Source organism: Ciconia boyciana, chromosome 3 (genome assembly GCF_034638445.1).
Source record: "Ciconia boyciana chromosome 3, ASM3463844v1, whole genome shotgun sequence".
Taxonomy (NCBI): Eukaryota; Metazoa; Chordata; class Aves; order Ciconiiformes; family Ciconiidae; genus Ciconia; species Ciconia boyciana.
This window is the reverse complement of record NC_132936.1, coordinates 110,461,175-110,478,933: the sequence shown is the minus strand read 5'-3', so window position 1 is coordinate 110,478,933 and position 17,759 is coordinate 110,461,175. Positions and strand designations below refer to the sequence as shown.

Here is a 17,759-nt window from a genome sequence, read left to right as displayed (position 1 = left end):
CCTGCCTCATTTTCCATTTAGCCAGCAAAAAAGTTGACAAGCCAGTAGTTTATCACCTTACTGTGGAACCTCCCTTAGGTTTGTCACAGATTTAGTGCTACTCGGAGGAACTGCAACACGCTGCTTTTACAGAGTGCCTTTGAGAGAAGAGTTACTTGTTCAGAAATGCAATATAAAAAATAGGACTTGGGAAGGAACCTGTGGAGGAAGTCGCATCAAGGCAGATCTGCGTAGGACCAAGTCATGACATTGTCAGTCACAGTGAGGTACAACTTCCACCACAACCAGCCTCATTAGCGGAAGAGGCCATCTTGGAATGCAATTCCCATTTGCTGTAGTACAGAATCATAACACAGCATTTAGCTTGCTTAGATAGGAAAAAAAGGCTTTAACAAAGAGGCTTCTGTTAAAAACAGACAAACAAACAAACGGGTTTGCCTGGAAAACAAAACCCCACTGGTCTCTGCATGTAAGGCAGGTGAGATTCGGATCACTAGAGCTGAACTTGCCCCTCTGCAGCTCTAGCTCCAGCTATGGCTCTAATCCAGAAGGCCTTTTACCTATGACTTTTTACAGAGGTGATTTTCAAAACTGAACTTCCATGAAACTGTAGCTCCAAAAGTCAAGTACCCTCTCTGTCCTTGTGCATGCACTGAAAGGAACAGCTGAAACTCCCTGTCTGTGACCCCAGCAATCTGTACCAACAATAGATGCTACAAAGAGGCAAGAGATACCTGTGTTTTACCCAGAGAAAACAGAACTGCTTCCAGACTTTGCAGGATTCTGTCCTCAAGAGACACAAAGATTGTTTCAGGATTTTGTACACTGAAGATGATGAAACACTGGAGCAGGTTGCACAGAGGGGTGATAGATGTCCCACCCCTGGAAACATTCAAGGTCAGGCTGGACGGGGCTCTGAGCAACCTGATCTAGTTGAAGATGTACCTGCTCATTGCAGGGGTGTTGGACTAGATGACCTTTAAAAGTCCCTTCCAACACAAACTATTCTATAATTCTATGATAATGGCAGTGTCCATGAGTATCTGGAGACAGGCTTTAGTGAAGCAGTGACCAGGGTTGGGAGGTCAGTGATGGGGCTCTAGACAGAGAACCATGTTCCCAAAGCTACCCTGAAAGTCAGGCTTTTGTTGCTAGGCTAGGGACATGTCTAGAGCAGCTCAAAAATCATCACCATATAAAGCTTTTCTTCTTAGAGGATCAGCATGAAAATCTTGAGGCAGAATACAAGTTTATACTGTCTAAGATGGCTCACAGTGCACCCATGAGAGAGAAGTCTTGGTCTTGCTATGAAATCAAAACTATGAATAAAACAGATGTTTCCCAGGATGTTACCCCAGAGGAGCAATCATTGGACCAGTTTAGAGACTAGGAAAAAAAATACTTCTGAATTATTCTAGACTGAACTAACACAGAAGATTAAAAAGCACTTCCATGTTAATTGTAAACTAGTTTGGATAAGAGTTTTCATTACGTTTTAGGTACTTTGCCTGCTCTTCCTCTGATAATTCTGTTGATGTGACTTTAATATAATCTAGTCTGACCCTCATATTATTTTTTCTTTCCTTAAGCATTTTAATCTGGATCCCAGTCCATCATCCCCAAGTGCTTCTGGGGAAAGGGATGAGAGTGATGATAAAAGACTTGATAAGAGACAAGATCATACTTCAGCTCTTTGTCTTTGCAGATGGGTTTGACTATCACAGATACTTTGGAACAGATTTTAGAGGCAGGAACAAGGCATTTTCTGTCCCTTCTTGAGTAAAAAGTGGTGTTCTCCATTCAGATGGACATCTCAAGCTAGTTGACTTTTTCTTTTCAGAAAGGATATTGCTTCATTTCCCCCTTCCAATCCTCTTACCCTATTTTTAAAAACAACTTATTTTCACACTTTTAAGTGACAAAAGTGTATTGAAATAACGTTAGTATCATATACTGAGAACCTTTTCATGGGGCAGAAAGGGCAAATTTAACCTTTTTAATTTCAAGTCTGGGATACCATGTAAAAATGCCTTACCATGAAGGCATGACCACAGTAGCACAGGCAGGGTAGAAAAGGGGAAAGGTGCTTATCCTCAGTTAGGAGACCCACTGGTCTGCTCGTGCTGTACAGTACCTTGGGGTAAATCAAACAATTTCATTCTAAGTAAAGGTAAAAAACTTGAAACTAGGTCTTCAGAGATGCAATGCTTAATAAACAATGGATGTAAAGTTGAAAGGTGACTATCAGAACCTTCCATTTCTTTAGGTATATTCTGATAAGCCTGACAAGTGCTTTCCTCCTGTCACTGAACTCTGGAGAGCTGCACTAGAATGCAGACCCTTCACTTGCACTAGGATGCTGTTACTCCTTCATTCTCCTTATTGGGCTGATGCTTCCCTTGTTTTCATTCAACTCAAAACCCAGACATAGGATGCCAAAGGTCTAAGAGTTGGCTACAGCAAGAGGTGTTTAATGGCTAACAACCATGCTACAGTGGAACAGTTTATGCCCCAAAGTCCCTTCCGCAAAACAATAAGAATCCAAGAACAAGGGCTCTCAGCATCTCACACGCTTATTTGGCCTGTATAAGGACAGCACAGACAATACCGTTTTGGTCACTAAACTTAGCACCAATGTCTTCTTTTGCTTACCATCTAGACTAAGTGCTGACAAAAAATGCCAGATTGAAAAGAAGTTTTATTTCTTATCTTCTGACACAAAAAATGAGGTGTGCTGTGTCTCCGTGTGCACCCACAGCAGATGGTCTGACAGCAAAGAGCAGGAAAGGTGGTTCTTGCCCAGCCGGGCCATACCTGAGAGCAGGAGAGTGGAGTAGATGTACAATGGGAAGATGCCATTGGCTTCAGTAGGCTTAAGATCAGCCCCTTATGCCTCCCATCAAACTCCAGTCCAAGGCCTTCAAGAAAACCTGGAAATTATGACTGCACGGAAGAGAAACCCCTGCCTATGCTATAGCCTAAATCTGGGACTTGCCTCCACTCAGTTTGATCATTCTTATGGGATGACAGTCATTGCTTTCTCCACAGGACACTATACTTCAAAGCAAAGTAATATACTGCTTTCAGTTGCACTAATGCAATCCCCTTTGATTTATTTCTCCTACCATTTCAGTCAACGTCCCAGCGAGTCATCTACTTACCAGCTGCATATCTGCTTGACAGCTTTAGGGATCTTTCTCAAGCAATAAGTCCTGAATGTCTTTCCAGGGTCTTATGCTCCAGCTCTTTACTGTTTAGAGGATATTGCTCTATCTGTTCTCAGCTTCATAGTCCTCTTAATGTTTATCTACCAGCATTGCCATCTTTCAAGCCACTATACTTACAGATAAGGCCTTCTGCATCTGATTACTGGTCCAGTTATTATTTGCCAGTTTGTCCTCTATATTTAGATGTATTTTACATGTTTGCTGGCTTCATTTCCACACACTATTATCCTTGTCAGAGAGAGAGAATAACAGTTACAGTCATAACAATGTAGCCAGCTCCACTAACATTTTGCTAATCCTGCTTCCTGCTCATACACCCTTAGTCTTGATATTCAGAGTTAATAACAGCTTGCAACTTACAGTGAGCTGGAAAGGAAAGATGAGCTACACTTTCACCTGTTTTTTTTATTATTATTATTTCCAATAAAAATACTGAGTTATTTGTTGTCTTTTAAACTTGATATCTCTACTAGTAATAAAAAATACACCTTTAAACTCTTATTAGCTATCTAATTGAAAGGGGAACAAGGTTGGTTTTTTTTTTTAATTATGTTTCACTTGCATAGGAAAATCTGGCTAGATGATATCCAAGGAGCATCTCACCAACTTCAGCCTCAACCTTACACTGAGTGCTCAGTGAGATACTTAGAAGAATTGTATTTTGGTTGTAAAATAAACCCTACAGCGCTCAGACCCAGCTATGTTCTACTGCAGTCTTATCCTGTTTTTCTCATTGGCCTGCATTTCTTAGAACAAAAAGAAATTTCTAAGTTTCCTTCAACATCCCTATCACCAGCTTGACAGATAACCCTGAGACAATCCGATCCCTTGGTGTACCAGTGTACTCACTTGTGGGTGAAGTGAGAATCACAGTGCATTTGTCTCACAGCTGTTCTGTGTTTCCTGCCTAGAAAGGGGCTCTATGAATGCATAGCATTACCGCCTACAGAGGAAACCCAACTGTCCAACTCCTCAAGACTTGATCTAGTGTGTCATTGTCTGTTTTCAAGCCTGAACTGTGTCTTTCATTACACTAAAGGTCTCCCTTCCCATTAATCTTGTTGAACAGCTCTCCTCTCCAAGCTCTGCTGCCCACAATTTGTGATTCCTTATTGTTGAGCATCCATCACACATAAAATCAGTTCTAAGCACCCCATTACTCACATATTTAGAGATGTCAAAGCAAGGCCTCCATGTAGCTCCCAGAGCACTTTAGAATTCCCTTCTGCTTTCCCATCAAAAAGGCAAAAAGGACACAAGCAGACAGCATCTTATTTGAACTTACCAGGGAGGTAGATTTCCTTATACAGAAAGTTATGAGGAGGAGCAAGGCAAAAAAGGTAACTATATAGTACAGTTACAGTTAATGATGCATGAACATCACAAGGTTCAGCTGAGCAATGACCCAGTCCTGGGTCCTTCAGGTGACTTTTTCAGCGCCAATACAATAGAACTTCCCTTGTTGACCCTGTATGGAAACTAAGGTGAGTTTCCTTTCTCATATTATAATTTATATTAGACCACTGTGCACAGCACTTCAGGACTTAGAAACTACCAGAGCTTTCTTCTGCTCAACCTGGTCTTCAGTTTGGTTCAGGGTTTCCATAAACAGTCATGACATGTATACATAAAACTATGTCCCGATGAGATCAGGGAAACTGGGAAACTTCAGGAAAAAAACCACTAATATGCAGTGTCTAAAGAAGTTTCATACATTCAAGAACTTCCATCATTGGGATAAGCCTCAGAGGAAGTTGTGGAGCTCATCTCTAAATAGCATCTCTGAAAACTTTGAATTCACACACTTCTTATTAAAACGGAAAGGATGATCGATTGGTCTCCAGGGTCTATCCACTAATGGATTCCTTTTCCCAGCACAGGATTGCTGTAGCTCACTCATTCATTCATTCATCACAACTCTGCAGTTGCGCAAACAGATTCTGTAAACAAAAACTGTTCACCAGCAAGCTCCCACCGTGCTAGCAATATTAAGTAGCGCCCTGCAGAGAAGCAGAGGCAAATAGTTCATTGATATTTCTTTCTCCTCTTATCAGTATAGTTGATACTGCTTTACAACCGATGTAAAAAGATAGGTTACACTGGTAATAAACCTCAATACATTAAGTCTCCATACAGACTGGTTGCTGAAAGCTTAATATCAGTCATAATTATTATCCATAAAATGTTATTGAATCAGATCTTAAAAGATAATGCTGCTTTGTTTCAGGAGATAAAGGACAGTAGGCTGGCAAGGCAGAGAAGGAAACATCGGGCTTTTGATCAATCTTTGTATGATTTAAAACCTTAACTGCAAAAGAGACTCGGCATTTCAAATATTATCCAAAATCCTATGAGCTGGCCTCAGCAGAGTCCTGTGGCAAGAGTGATTACTCAGAGGATGTTTTATCTTTGAACTTGATACCACTGCCCAGGTGGAGGATGTAACTCTTTTCTTGAACTCAGGACTGGTGAATGCTGCCCTTTTAAGACACTGTGTCACACCTCAGATTGTAACGTGCACTTAGTAGGTAAATGGCCCCAGCACTGAGGGGCTTTCCTGAGCTGCAATCTCCCACCATCCATTTGAGCCCTTGTTGCTCACAGCATCACCTTCAAAAATGGACATTTGCCCTCACGTTACTACAAGAGCTCCATATCTGCAAAGCAGGTGCCCTGACAGAAGGCATCAGACACCTGGTTAATGGACCACATAAACTGCCCTAACATTTACACCTAATAAAGACTGATATCCTCCCTGTCCACAAACATTTTATTCAGCTTTCCGCACTCACGATATCACTAATTCAGCTCTCCCTTTCCCTTTTTATAGTACAGTATTGCAACAGTCTGAAGCCATTGCTCATCTCTACAAAGAGCCAAGAGGAAGAAAGTGACAACATGAGAGCTGGGAAGGAGCTAAGGGCACTAGTGTGTGTCCTCCCCCCCAAAAGCCATAGTCCTTCCCAGAGAGAAAGAGACTTTGGCACCTATGTAAAGTGAGCCTTGTCTCCTCCTTTCCTCGGTTACTCTGCAAATACTAGTCATCATGTGGACACCCCAGTGCCCTGTAAAGTGAGGAGAGATTTTTAAGGTTGACCACAGGCTCTGGTCCTTTAAAAACAAAGGGAAGCACGTTCTGACTTATGTGCCAACTCTCAAGCCAGCCCCGACTAGATTCACTCTCCGCCTCTGTAATGTGCGTGTTTTGCAAAGCAACCATTAAATTTGGAAGCTTTATGGAATACGACATTTTTCAAATCTAAAAAGTATGCCAAGGAAATCATGCAGAAGGGTAATACGAAATACTTGCAAGGAGACCTATTCTGAATTGTCTACTCATAGATAAGGCACAGAATTCCTTTCCTTAAAGATTTTATTAACCTTTTGCTGATGGAAGGAGATTACCGATTGAGAGCTAGATGAGGTCAGTGCAGCAATTATATTTCGAATCCTCTTCAAACAAGGCTCTTGTACAGTGTAAGAAAAAAAAGTTGACAAAATGAATTGTTACTTAAACCGAGTCTTTTAGAAGAATAATTAACCTATAATAACTATTCTGGCCTCCTCTCCAGCCCTGAAAAGTAATCCTTTCTCATTAGTTTCAAGTTTAATTAGCATCAATAATGAAATGTCCCTCAGAAATAACCATTGCATCACACTCTCTAATGCTGACATACGCTGCCCTACAAACAGAAAGGCCACAGGGCGATGTCTGAAGACAGGGAGAGGCTCAGCAGATCACAGATGCTCCCAAAACCAAAAAGCAAACAATACTGTAAAGAGTGTGGAATGTGACAAAACCAGATTTATTTGAAAGACAAGCGTCACAAACACAGTGTGGAGCAGAGAAGACTTGAAGGTGGTTTTGCCAATAACTGCTGCAGTATTTCCAGTGAGTTACCGAGCCTCTCAACTCTAATTTCTTGTTCTTTCTTGGCCTTTTGGCTGAAGCAGAGAGAGACATCACTATTTAGTATATTCTATATGAGAAAATTGTATTCGGCACTTGCAGTCTAACATAATCAAATAATGCTTTTTCCATCCCTGGCTTCTATGATCTCTCTGTAAAATAGATATAATAATGCTTAGCATTGTCACCAGGGTGATAAGGCTTCAAGTACTTTGAGAATATAACATGAAAGAGGCTATAAAAAGCCCAGACATTCTGATGCATCTGAGATAGCCCGTTACTTAACGGGCCAGTAGAAACAGCAGGCGAATGCCAATGTACAAGCTGTAATTAGAGGTCTGCTGCAACTTGCAGAGCTGTGAAGGATTACCACAGATTTCTAATAGGTGAAGTCGCAGATACTCAGCTGCATGTCACAGGCACTACAGCGACTGCATTCAGAAGAACCATGCAAGCTTTCAAAACTGAGCTGGAAAGAAATCTTCAATAACGTAAAAGTCCTAGAAAGAGTATGACATATGGAGAAACACCATTTCCAATATGCCTACTGATGCATATCATTCAGTATGTACTTAGAATAGTATTACCTCTTCCTAACATCAAGAAATACATAGCACAAGAATCCACACACAGCCATATCACACTGTACTCCCACCCTCACCACTGCAGTATCCCTGCTTTTTCCCCTACACTCACCACCAAGTGTTCTTTGCTCTTCATCTTACACAGAACCATCTTCTCTCCCTTTGCCCAGCTTGTAACTCGGAGATAGAGTCATGGTTTTCTTTCATCAAAGTTTTATAAGATATGAGACCAGAGAGAGTTGCTTGTCAGTAAGAAAATGGGGAAAAGCTTGCAGAAAGAGCCTGCTCCTCTTTCTTCACAGTCCACTGCTACAGGGGAAATCCCAATCCAAAATGGATTCAGCATGTGCCCTTGTTTGGGCAGGAAAGGTAGTTCTTCTGCCTTGATGTAAACATTGAACTACCACTGAAAGACTTTTGAGATTTGTGAACTGAACTGAAGAGTTGCTAGAGACAAGTTATAAAGGGGATGCCCCACATTTCTAGAACCATCTAGATGAAAGGCTCCTGCCTAGTATCTCTACTTTGCCATCTGCAATCCAGGAAGAAATAAGCAGGCCACTGAAGTTTTAAACAATCTCAAATCCCCCATTCTGTGTTAGTTTCTGATACCCTAAGTAGGAAACCATAAAGGACAAACCTTCTCCCACTGTCTCCACAATGTTTTCCATTCCCAGGACAGCCAGTGCTCGGTTTGCTCAGCAGCCCCCACTCACCAACAGCAGCCAACACCTGCAGCTCCTCACTGCAAATGGAGATGGTGCCCAGCTGCAGCTGGTAAATGCACCCTGGCCAGCTGGCCATGGGCAGAGGAACTACAGCCTATCCCCTGCTCCCTCACAGTTCATAGGGCTACAAGTAACCCTGGCCAAAGCCTCACAAAGTATTCAAAGCAAATCCAAATTTGACCATTTGGCTTCAAGACAGGTGGTGTTTTAATAGTCAAAGGCAGGGCTCATAATTTTTCAAAAGCCCAGAAACTCAATCTCTTGTAGCATCAAACACAACTGATGCCATTGTTAACTTTCAGAAGTTTGCTATCCCTGAAGTGAAGGAAATAGCAGTCCTATAATTAGCACTGCAGAGATGGGAATAAATCAATATGATAGGCTGTTTTAGCTTTTCCCTTAGAAATCTGAGAGTTCAGACTGCACCTTATTGTGTTTGTTGAGGTTCTTAGAAAGTAAAAGCACTAGTAATCCACAAAAAATAGCAACTTCTACCAATGGAGTTCAAAAGCAGTCAAAACTACCCTTGCTTTGCAAAGGAAGTATCTGCCACAAAGGGAAGTATTTTGTATCACACGACATGTCAATGGCAGAGCTGTGTGTACACAACCCCTCTTCTGAGCCCAGTTCCTCATGTGAGTCTCTCCTCCTCCCTGCTCACTCTGTACCACGGTCACTGACGACAGACCCAATACTGCAAGATAATTAAGTTAGAAGTCAAAGCAGAACTCGATTCTTGCAGCTACCCTTGCAGCTACCTACTGAAGTTCTTTGCCAAAAGGAAAAATAAATGCAAAATATTAACTAATATGCTGTTTTCAAACAACGAGGATCACTTCATATTTGGTACCTATTTTTCCATGCCCAATTCCACCTTTGTACAATAATAGTTTACCATTTTCTTGAAAATGCCTGTTGTTAGAAACTTCTCTGAAGTCTGTTTGCAGCCGGCCACCAGCTCTTTCTACTGGATACGGCTAGAACACTTCAACCACGTGTCATAGATCCTACACAACTAACAACTGAAGATGATTCTCCTTCACTACAACTGACATAGTTTATAGCTTCTGAAAGTAGAGATATCTAAGTCCTACCTATGCTGTCACAGGGAATTTCTGAGTAGCCATGCTAAGCAGGATACTGACAACCACGAAGCTACTTGGCCGCCTCAGTCATAAATCAAAATACTCATGTAAATTAGACTTTAGTCTCAAAATGTGTTTCTTGCCTAAATATTTAAACACATAAATAACCTCCAGCCATTCCAGCTTGTCATTTTAAGCTTTCTGACATTTATTGTTCGCAAGAAAAGAAAGGTCAGACTTATCAAATCTGCATTTATGCTTCCATGACATTTTTCTCCAACCAAATTTTTCTGAATTAGAGAAGCAAGACAAATGTGGCACATTTCATAAAGGACCTTTCTCAGCTCAGCACTGCAGTCTCAGCAGCCCTGTTGAGCTCAGAAGTGGCTTCTCAGGAAACAGATGCTGTGGCTCAGTGGATAGAAAGAGATTTGGAAAGCAGGCAACCTGAATTGCTGTTTGCTGTTAGGTAAATCATTTGTGCCAATAAAGTAGATCTCCTAGTCTCAGTACTCGAGTTCTGGGTAGCCCAAGTGGATGCTTTGGTATGAGAATTAAAGACAGGAAATGACCAGGCACAGCACGGAATTTGCTGCCGCTTGGGAAGAAAATCACAACTTGGACTCCCAAAACACCATCACCCCAAATGATTTAGCACTGATACATTGAAAAGGTGATACCTTCTTTACTATGATGACGCTCATTTATTTGGGAATTTTGTGAGTAAGTGCTAAATACTGCCAATCTCCCTTCACTTTTTCTACTTTTATTGGTTAATTCACAAACATTGTCACAAACACAGATTTTATTTCCTATCATGTAATGTTCATGTGAGATGTGCAGTGAACTAAATGACCAGATTACTTCAGGATACAATTCAATTAGACACTGCAAAACCGCCTTTGATTTTGAAGAATGTCTTTGCATTTGTATAATAAAGCACTTAGTGTCCCAGTGCACTTCTTTGCTGTAGGTATTTATTCCCTGTTTTTAAGGATGGGGAAATAAAAGCACAGCAAGTTTAGAGAAAACATCTTTTTAAAATGTGCCATAAACGTTCATTCAAATAAAAAAATAAACATAATAAACTGATACTTGTGCCCCTTTCGGTGTTTGTTTATGGATATTTTACTGAACACGTTTATGAATAAGAACATTCATAAGAACAATGAGCCTAAAAGTAAACAAAATTTGCAGAAAACAGACCTAGAAATCATAACACATTGTGTGTCATCCTGACTCCCATTGAAGATCAGCAACACCGCATAACTCTGGTCCAAGCAAAACCATGTGGAATAGTGATCACGGCATGTTTTCCGTGAACCACTCAAAGATTGAGCATCATTTCTAACGCTATCTGCCAAATAATTAGCAACAAATTTGCAAAGCCCTAGATTTTGCATGGAAATAGTGAACAAGGCACCATCAGTCAAGAGAGTCACATGCTATGAGTTTTCTTGGTGCTGATGGCATAGGAAAGTGACTTGGACAGGAACAGGCAGGACAGCAGCAGGACCAAGGATCATGCTGCCCACGAAGCCAGGCAAACCCATCACTAGGCAATCACTTTCCTCTTCAAGAGGCATTTACAGTTCAAGAAGAGGCACTGTGGACTGACTAAATCCACATTTCTGCAGAGCACCAGCGACTGGAGGTCTAGAGGGAGGTGCTACAGACCTAATACTTAGGGCAGGAAGGACTGGGAAAGATGCTCCTAAGCACACTTAGGATTCGCTGTGATCTAGCAACTGGTAATCAGCACGCAGCGCACTGGCACCCATGACAACCCAAAGGCAGAAAAGGGAAACCTCAATTTGCACTAGTTTATGTCTAGAGTAAACTCAAGTGCAACTCACGCCCGTCCTTATGCTTTGGACTGGCAAAGCTGGCCTGATAGCCGAGGCAAAGCGCAAAACCCCAGCAGAAAAGAGCAAAACCACTTGCGCTACAAGGAAAACCTTTCAGAAGCCCTACTGCAATGCTTCAGTCTTATTCACCAAATTTTGCCACTGATTTATCATCTGATGTCGCAGTCGAGGGTGAGAGAAAAACAGAGAGCAACTGGAAAGTGACTGACGTCTTTTACCAGTTTTCTGCTCAATATGGCACAACTCCAGACTTTGTTCTTTGAAAGCAGAAAAACAAACCCAAAAAATAACAGAAGAAAAATATAACTAAGAGACCTTGATTAGATGCTGGTACCTCTAAAATATGTGGAAAAAATTCTGCGGACTTTTCTACAGCCAAATTTCACCTTGGAGCTCTGATTTTCATTTACAAAATGTCCACTTTCAAAACCACATTTTCATCTAGTCTGAAGTTCTTTCCAATCTTTAGGCAAAGGGCTCCTCCTGCAAATGAGTTCAGGCGCATGGTAGCAGTACCCTAAAGATGTAAAGCCTAATTGCCTCAGCATTATAATAGCATTGGTATGTAGTGAATGCAGACAGTTTCAGGGAGAATACATGTGGCAAGTTAATAAAATTTTAGATGAAGGCCACAGTGCAGGAGTAATATTTCGCCTAGCCAGAGGATGAAAAGTTATCCATTGCTATTTAAAAAATATAATCGGAATGTTAAATCTATTTCATGAATGAAAGTACATTGACCTTTAGAGGGAGAAATGACTCATTTTCATCTCTGTATGCCCCTTTTTAACATACGCTTCCCACCTTTGCATATATAAGTAGCAATTAGTTCTCATGGGAAGTTATTTTATGGCCATTTCAGCTTATTAAACTTCCTGAGTAAACTCACAAGAAAGCTATTTAGCAACATTTGTGGCTCAGGTGCCCTACAGTAAGTGGATTGGTTACCTGTGATGTTAACATGACAAAATCCAAATGCCAATGCAGGGTTAGGATGCAAGGGCTCTGGATCACTATGGAGCCCACACGAGTGTAGAGCCCTCACCTTGGACTAACCCAAACCTGCGCCTACCCATGCCATATTATCTGTGGGATGGGTTTGCCAAGAAGGTCCCCACAAGACCTCTGCACAACACATGCTACACTATCTGATCTTAAAAGTCCTGGGAGTAATTTTAGTCCAGCAGCAGAGGATCAGCCATGCAAGGGGCAGTCAGTGCTGATGCTCAGACAGTTCTTTAATTGACAGTCTCAATGCAGAGACAATTTAGGATTTTTTCCCAAGAACACTCGATAACCTGTCCAGACAGTATCCTGCTAGAGACCCACTGTTTTTTGACATGAGATAGCAAATCCTGTAAGACCAGAACTGAAACTGGCCAGGACTCTTCTGACAGAAAGGTTCGCTAGCTGTTGTTTCCCATGGCAATGTACTGGTTTTGATTAAACTCTTTTGGGAAAGGTTTCCTTGGAGTTAGGGTGGAATTTCCAGTCCAAACCAAAGACAATGACAGCAAAGTCAACAGCAACCTGGTAGTTGGGAGGCCTGCCTAAAACATGGGAGATCTGCAGCACTGCGATCCTCTCCGAGCTCACCCCTCCCTTCCTCTGCATTTTTTGTTGTGTGTTTTTCCACAGAAATGATTGAAATTAATTTGATTTTTGTCCCAGAGAAACACTGGAGGAAGGAGAAGCAGCCAATATTAATTCTAAAAGTGTTTCCAAGAGAGGAAAACTCTCTCTTAGCCGATTTTGAAAAGGCCAAGCTGACACAGAAATGGTAGATGGGCTGAGGACCACAGCTTCTCTAAATGGAAGCTTTTTCTTGTGGGATGCTCTGTTCCCATGAGGATGAGTGTGTGAGAGAAATCTGGCATAGAGAGTATTTGCAGGAGCCCTGCAGAAATTCCTGTGAACTTTATGGTTTGGCTGTTCAACAACAGCAGTCCAGTAAGTACATCTTTTACTAATTGTTCAGTAACACACTGAGACGAATTGCTTTACACTTTGTGCAAACACGCTGTTAAAAAGGGGAAAGGTTCACTCCAGTTAAGCATCTTTGAACCAGTATCAGAGAGCGTAACAGCTAAAGAGAATAAAGCATTATTTACAGGACTCTGTTGTCACCTTTAAGGTCAATGGGAATTCAGCCCCTTGCAATTTTTTCTCATCCTAAAATATAATTCATTCTCCATTCACACGGAGGATAATTTGGTGAAAATAATTTAGCAAGGTAATTATATCTTTTCCTGGGAAGTACTGCAGTCCTGGGCATCTCCAGCAGAGGAGAGAAAAAAAGGCAAAAAAAAAAAAGCTAAGTATGTCAACGTAAGTGAAGCAGCTTTACACTGTTGATGGGAGGATTGTGCTGTTTGAAATCCATTTCCAATTAGCTTAACCAATGAAGGAAAGGCTCAGTTGCCTTAGGAAGGGCTTTAGTTAAGCCCCGTACACATTAGCTGCAACGGTGTTAATAATTGCTAGAATCTGCACACTTATGGGCTGGTGGATGCTGTTCATGCTGTTATCACTGTGTCAGCACATCCTGCTGTCGGCAGGGCTACACGGCACAAATTTAAGCATGGCAGTGACACGTGGTGTTCACATAGGCAGCATCTTCGCAAAGCAGAAAAAATGGATTTTTAATGTTTTTAAACAAACCCACGTTACAAACCCAATGCAAAGCCATGTAACAGTATAACTACACTAAGGTGTCATTGCTGAAAAAGCAGAGATGCAGTTTTATAGTGACACAACTTACGCATGTTAGCAACCTTGGTGTGGAATTCAAGAAGAGACTACAATTTTTACAGGAGATTATGAACAGCTGCTAGGAGAAGTTATTACTGTGATATAGGTAAACACGGTCCATATTCCTTCCCTCTGCTCCTCCTTTTGCTGCATCCCCTATGATTGACTTTGCACAACTGTGTTGCAGTAAGAACAGCAAAGCCTTGTCTCCAACATGATTTTACAGGGGCATAGCTAACTACTACTTATCTCTCTGGAAAAATATGCATTTAATAGTGAGACAACATCCAGAGCCTGTGGGTTTTACTAACTTTGGTTAAAGCTCCATCTGCATTGTATTCACAAGATCAGAGCACCCGTTATTTCACATGTACTTCACCCAGGTGAAAAACACACCTTCGTCCTCAAAGAAGACAAATGCATGCCCTCCAGCTCCCTTACTGCTATAAGCACTGGAGGCAAGATGACATTAAAAGCTAAGGCTGTATCTTCACTGCCAAAGAGGGAGATCTGTAAAGCAAAATAACTGCTACTCACAATAAATTCCCCAAAGAGAAAAAAGAGACAGTGGGTTTTGGAGTCTTTAATTTTTATTAGTTATTCTTTTTTACTGCAATGTAGCAAGGCAAGACCTGCTGGACGGTAGGGAGTGTTGGCCTCACCTAGCCACCTTGTGGTAGACAGTACTTCTGTGTTATCCCTGCCAGAAGTGACACAGGAAGAGCTAGCCCAGGTATCTCACTTCAGCCACAAGTGTAAGACTGACTCACACCCAGCCTGCTCTGACAGTCTGCTTTGATTTTCGTTTCAGGCAGCAAGGAATGAGATGGGTTCAGTGTGTAGTTATTCAGATTGCTGGCCCAGCTTTTCAGATGAACATCAAAAATCAGTTGCTCCAACTTTGTATTCAAAGCCCAGCACTGACTTGTCTCACCTCTTGTGAATTTACTTAGGTATATTCTGTGGTCCATTAAGTAGGTGGCTACTCAGGGGCACACCATTGACTTCTACACAGCTTCATAAAAGCTACCTAACTTAACTCAGTGTGACAAATTATTTGGCTCTGCGGTTCTCTAGGTATTATATTCTCTTAGTGGGAGAGCCTGAATCAGAGCTTGTGTTAAAGGTACAACGCACACACAGAATGTAAATCTCTCTTGATCACTGGCCCAAAGCAGAGCCTTGATGTGAGGAAACGGAGCTGCCCCATACCCTGACTGCAGATCACTGCCGTCCAGAACCAAATTTTTAAGCCAGGTTCTCTCTTCACAGAAGTACCAGTGCTGCCTGAGCCTCCTCAGATGTACAACTTCTTGTCTTACTCTAGCTGATACAGTGCAGATCGCTAAGGATCCTCTGCAGTTTTAAAAGGGATAGAAATTAACTCAGTTCCAGAAAGATGAAACTCAGCGGAAAACCTGCTTCTTGCAGGTTTGTCTGTCGGCCATTACCTTATATGTTTAAAGAAGAGTAATAACATTGATACCAACAGCCCATAGCATTAACGTACAAATTTGGCGGTCAGCCCCAGCTTTGGAAATGTTTGTGCTGTTCCCTGAAGTCTGCCTGCACATAACCTTGGAATCACTTGCAGCACTTTGAGGAAGCTTTCCTTTTTAAGACGGTATTTTTTAAGTTTCAAAGAACCTGATCTTGCCGTCCTTCGACTGACACTTTAACCTTTGGGTCTCGCTTGCGGCTGTCTGGCACAAACGAACTCTCGGCATTTCGTAAAAATCCCTCTGCGCTTTCAGAATAGTCCTCCTGGCCCCACAAAAGCCCCTCGACACATTTTGCACGGCTAAAGCGCAGCCCTTAAGGACAAGCTGTTCGGGGAAGCCGCGACTGCTCGGGGGAGCTGCGCTTCCCGCAGCCGCGGGGCTGGCAGCGACTGGGGCTACGGCGCGGAGGGGCTGGACGCGCGTCCCGGCGGAGCGGGCACGCTGCACCGCCGGCACTCCGCGCCCGCGGGGGGCTCCGCGGGGGCGCACGCAGCGGGGGCTCGGCGGGCGTGGGCGAGGGGCGCTGCCCGGCGCGGTGCGCGGCATGCAACGCACGGCTCACCTGCCGCGGAGACGTGGAAGAGGAGGCGGGGGCGGGCGGCGCGGATGGCCGCCGACAGCCCGCGCTCGCTGCCCGGGAGGGCGCCGCGGCGCTCGGGCATCAGCCGCACCCGCAGCCGCCCGTCGCCGGCGCGGAGCCACCAGGCGAAGAGCTCGGTGAGGTTGAACTCCAGCTGCGCCCCGCCGGAGCCCGGCGGCGGCTCGCCGGCGCAGCCGTCCCGCAGGCTGCCCTCGCCCACCTCCAGCACCAGCTGCTTGGCGCGCCGCAGCCGCCGCCCGGCCGCGGAGGGCCCGCCGGGGGGGGCGGGCGGCGCGGCCCGCGGCAGCCCCCCGCGGGCGGCGCGAAGCAGAGGCGCGCAGTCCAGCCGCAGGCGGCACCGCGCCGCGGCGCGCCCCGGCGGGCCCAGCACCAGCTCCCGCACGTAGGTGCGAAACAGCGAGGGCACGACGAAGTCCACCGCCAGGCTCCTCCTCTGCAGCCGCGAGAGGCCGGGGCTCTCCCGCGGCCCCGCCGCCCCCGGGGCCAAGCTCAGGGCGAGGCAGGCGGCGGCCAGGAGGCGGGCGGGCAGCCTGCCCCCCGCCATGACCCGCCCGCCCGCGGCGGCCGGCAGCGCCCCGCGGGGCGCCGCGCCGCGCCCCGTCCTGCGCCCGCGGGGCTGGCGGCCACGGAGCGGCGCCGAGGAGCGCGGCGCCGGGCTGGTCCGCCCGGGGAGCGCGATGCGGGGCCGGGCCGCTGCGGAGGCCGGGCCGCCCGGGGAGCGCGGGGCCGCCGCCGGGCCGGTCCGCCCCGAGCCGCCGCTGCGCGGGCTTTGCCGGCTCCAACTACCCGCCACAACGCAGGCATTACCCGGCGAGCGCTGACATCACGCCCGAGCCCGCTCGCCAGCAGCCAATGCCGTCCCCGGCAGCCGTCATTATGCAAATGTGCCGGGGGCGGGGCGGGCGGAGACCGGGCGCGCGGCGGGGGGGGCGCGTTCATTGAGAAAAAAAAGGCCCGGCGGCCCCCGGCCGCCCGCCGCCCGGGCCGGGGGAGCGCCGGCCCCGGGGCCGGGGCGGGGGACGCACGGTCCCCGGGCACGGGGCGGGGGAGCGGCCGTTTGCGGCCCACGGGGGAGGCCCGGCGCTCTGGGAAGGGAAGGGCAGGGCTGGAGCCGCACCTCCACATGGCCCGGCGGGGCCGGGGGTGGGCACCGGCCCCCGAGCCCGGCCGCCACCCGCGTGTGGTGAGGGGCTCTGGGGCCCCGTTCCCCGCCTCTTCTCTCTCTTCTCTGGCTGTCTGCGCAGGCAATGATGGACGGATCTGTTCGTTTTTCTCCCCTCCTTTCCTTCCCTCTCTCATCCCTTCCTTCCCATCCTTCCTTTTCCTCCCATCCTTCCCTTTCTTCCCTTCTTTCCTTTCCTTCCCTTCCCTTCCTTTCCTTCCTGGCTTCCTTCCTTACCTCCTTGAAGGCTGACGTCCCCAAAACAACCCTGGATGTCTTTCCTCTGGGGGTGGGGGGAAGGGGAGAAGTAGGGGAGAAGAAATCTTAGAGCATAAGTCATT

General features: G+C 45.3%; 1 protein-coding gene across 1 annotated transcript in view; it reads right to left on the bottom strand.

The window, feature by feature from the left end:
* ALK (ALK receptor tyrosine kinase) overlaps positions 1 to 16,866 on the bottom strand; it is a 323,117-nt gene extending 306,251 nt beyond the window's left edge. The window contains exon 1 of the mRNA XM_072857093.1: positions 16,218 to 16,866. Coding sequence (XP_072713194.1) covers positions 16,218 to 16,800 — 583 coding nt within the window. The 5' untranslated portion in view covers positions 16,801 to 16,866. The remainder of the gene's footprint in view (positions 1 to 16,217) is intronic.
* Between the last annotated feature and the right edge of the window lie 893 nt (positions 16,867 to 17,759).